Genomic DNA, 3362 nt, shown 5'->3' with positions numbered 1-3362 from the left:
CCAATGGCTCCTGGCCTGGATCAGGAATGGTGTGGCCAGCAGGACCAGAGATGCTGTGCTAGCACTGATCTGACCCCAGCTCTGCACACAGATATTGCTGCTGCAGCTCCTGAGAAGGCAACAAAAGGGCATCTCTGCAGAAAACTTTGCTGGGAGATCCTTTGGGTCCTTTAAAGCCACCAAGAGTGCTGCCCCTCATTGACACAGTCTCTGGCCACATGGAAGGTAGAGAGAAACAAAATGAGAAATGGCACAAACAATGACATTTCTTTGTGGACAATGTGAAAAACTAATACAAAGGAAAAAAAGAACAAACCACAACCAAAGCAACAAGAAGTATGAAAGATGTCTTTTAGTACAAGTGATTGGCAGAAATTGGCTAGTAGTTTAATGTTCCTGAAAGCATCCAGTGATCAGTCTCCTCACTGCAGCCTTGAGCTCCTGGTTCCTCAGGCTGTAGATGAGGGGGTTCAGGGCTGGAGGCACCACCGAGTACAGAACTGACAGGGCCAGATCCAGGGATGGGGAGGACAGGGAAGGGGGCTTCAGATGTGCAAATGTGCCAGTGCTGAGGAACAGGGAGACCACAGCCAGGTGAGGGAGGCAGGTGGAAAAGGCTTTGTGCCGTCCCTGCTCAGAGGGGATCCTCAGCACAGCCCTGAAGATCTGCACATAGGAGAAAACAATGAACACAAAACAGCCAAAACCAAAACAGACACTAACTGCAATGAGCCCAAATTCCCTGAGATAGGATTTGTAGCAGGAGAGCTTGAGGATCTGGGGAATTTCACAGAAGAACTGGCCCAGGACATTGCCATGGCACAGGGGCAGAGAAAATGTATTGGCTGTGTGCAGCAGTGAGTAGAGAAAGGCACTGGCCCAGGCAGCTGCTGCCATGTGGGCACAAGCTCTGCTGCCCAGGAGGGTCCCATAGTGCAGGGGTTTGCAGATGGACACGTAGCGGTCGTAGCTCATGATGGTCAGGAGGCAAAATTCTGCTGAGATGAAGAACAGAAAGAAAAAGAGCTGAGCAGCACATGCAGTGTAGGAGATGTCCCTGGTGTCCCAGAGGGAATTGTGCATGGTTTTGGGGACAGTGGTGCAGATGGAGCCCAGGTCAGTGAGGGCCAGGTTGAGCAGGAAGAAGAACATGGGTGTGTGCAGGTGGTGGCTGCAGGCTACGGTGCTGATGATGAGGCCATTGCCCAGGAGGGCAGCCAGGGAGATGCCCAGCAAGAGGCAGAAGTGCAGGAGCTGCAGCTGCCGCGTGTCTGCCAATGCCAGCAGGAGGAAGTGCCTGATGGAGCTGCTGTTGGACATTTGCTGGGGCTGGGCATGGGGACCTGTTCATGGAGAAAGGACAGTTACAAGTCAGGATGGGCTGCTTTGAGCCAAGCCTGGGCCATTCCCTGCAGACTGTTCCTGTAGCCTTGTTCCTGCTCTGGGAAAACCTTCAGCCATGTCCCTGCCTGAGCTCCAGTTGTGCCAGCTGAGTGTGCCAGGAGCAGCCAGGCCTGTGCTTGGGGGCTCTCAAGGAGCCATCCCCGCCCTGCTGCCCTGGATTTGTGGCCATGTGGCAGAGGGACAAGGCTGGATGTTCAAGATTTGACAGGGGAATTGCTTCTAATGCAGACAGGCTTGGCAGCATCTCCATTCACAGTCCTATAAGACATGAATAGCAGAAGGTTTTTTTAGGAATTGTTTTCCTCAACACACATCATTTCTGGCTCTCTGAGGTCAGAAATCCCCAGCATTCCTGCTGCACTCAGAGTTTGTCACTGAGAGATGGGAGAGGCAAAGGATTCCCTGTGGCTCAGGGAATGCCCTGGCTTTGCACCTTTGGCTGCAATCAGAGCACAATCACACTCCCAGGTCACCCTGGGATAAACCAGACCCTGCCCAGAGCAGAGGGATCCCTGAATGTCTCACCCTCTCTCAAGGTCTCTGGGCAAGGTCTCAGCACCCCCTTGTGCCAAGGACACTCATGGCTCCCTTGGCAAACCCAGCAGCATTTCCTCAGCTGTGGCAGCTCTGCCCTTCCCCGTGGGACATTCAGGGAACTCCCAGAGGCTCTGGCACAGATTTGCACCCAGGAGGGCAGCTCAGAGCTTGGAAGGGCACAGCAAGGAGATCCCCAGCTGTGCCCATGATGGGATCTCAGGGAGGGGGCTCAGCTCATTCCCCTTTCCCATGGACTGCTTTGCCCACAGCCCCACAGGTGCCAGGGAAGCTTGGACACCCCATTCCCATGGACAGCCCTGCCTGGCAGGAATGCCAATGCAGCCTGACTCAGCTGCTGCAAATGCCAGAGCCTCCCTGAGAGCAGCAGATAACAGGGACAATATCAGGGCAGGGCAGAACCAAGAGAAGATGTGGTGCTGTGCCTGAGAGGGCAGGGCAGAGACAGCCGGGCACTCAGAACAGTGTTCCCGTGCCCAGCTGTGCCCAGCACCACCCACACACCAACAGTGCCCTCATCCTGCCCCCAGCATTGCTCTCTTCAGCCCCCTCTCCTTCCCTCAGCATCTCCCTGGGCCTGGATGTTCCCTCCTGAGAGGAGCCTTGTCCCTGCCAGCGCTCACAGAGCCCATCCCAGCCTGTGTGCCCTGGCTGGGGCCCTACAGAAACCTGCCTGTGTGCAGGGCCCTGGCTGGGGCAGGCTCTGTGTGCAGCTGGGCAAGGGCAGCTCAGGAGAGCCCTGCTGGGCCCTGCAGAGGTGATGCTGCTGCTGTCCAGGGCTGAGGAGTGGCTGAGGGCCCTTTGGGAGGCTCCCAGCAGAGAGACTGACCACCCAAAGTTACAGTTCTGGAGTCTCTGTAAATGTTCACCCATTCCTTTGGTGATCCTGTGTGTCCCTTTCAAATCAGAATGTTCTGTGATTCTGGGATTACAGTTCCTGTTCTGCTTCTTTGATTCCCCTGTTGTTTTTAATCAAAAGAGAAAAAGCCCCTTGCAAGTGTTAGAACAGTGAAGGAAAAACCAGACAATAATTGGAAGCTTCCAGGTGTCCCAGTGGGGATGGGGCACACCCGGGCCCTGATTTCAACAATTTATTAAGGTTGTTTAATTAAGATATTTAACAGCAACAGCCAATAGGAGATTCAGTTGCCACAGTTACACACCCCTTCTTCAACCCATTGGAGTAGGTCCAAAGGCTTCTTTGCCTTCCCTTTTTGTTATGACTGCTCACATTCTGGTCAATTAAAAAAATGTTTTTCTAGGTTCTCTTCCTGATAATAAGACTTTTCGATAATAATACTGATAAGACTGTATTTCAGGAATGTATTTAGACAGCTTATTTTTCTAAAATCTAAGAGCAAGGTTAGGAAACATACTGTAGTTAATTAAGCATTGTAATTATA

General features: G+C 52.8%; 1 protein-coding gene across 1 annotated transcript; it reads right to left on the bottom strand.

Annotated features, from left to right (window-relative positions):
• Positions 1-387: 387 nt before the first annotated feature.
• Positions 388-1335, bottom strand: LOC128948884 (olfactory receptor 14J1-like). Its single transcript, XM_054293644.1, has one exon. It carries the CDS (start codon positions 1318-1320, stop codon positions 388-390), a length of 933 nt encoding a protein of 310 aa, XP_054149619.1. The 5' UTR covers positions 1321-1335.
• Positions 1336-3362: the final 2027 nt, after the last annotated feature.

This window comes from Melozone crissalis, unplaced genomic scaffold, assembly GCF_028551555.1.
Source record: "Melozone crissalis strain CALT ecotype California unplaced genomic scaffold, PUWL_Pcris_2 ptg000165l_1, whole genome shotgun sequence".
Taxonomy (NCBI): Eukaryota; Metazoa; Chordata; class Aves; order Passeriformes; family Passerellidae; genus Melozone; species Melozone crissalis.
The sequence above is the reverse complement of the archived record's forward strand: the minus strand, read 5'-3'. Positions and strand labels throughout refer to the sequence as shown.

Bases quoted from the DNA above. Each gene is read 5' to 3' on its own strand.
- LOC128948884 (XM_054293644.1), bottom strand. From the start codon at position 1,320: ATGTCCAACAGCAGCTCCATCAGGCACTTCCTCCTGCTGGCATTGGCA.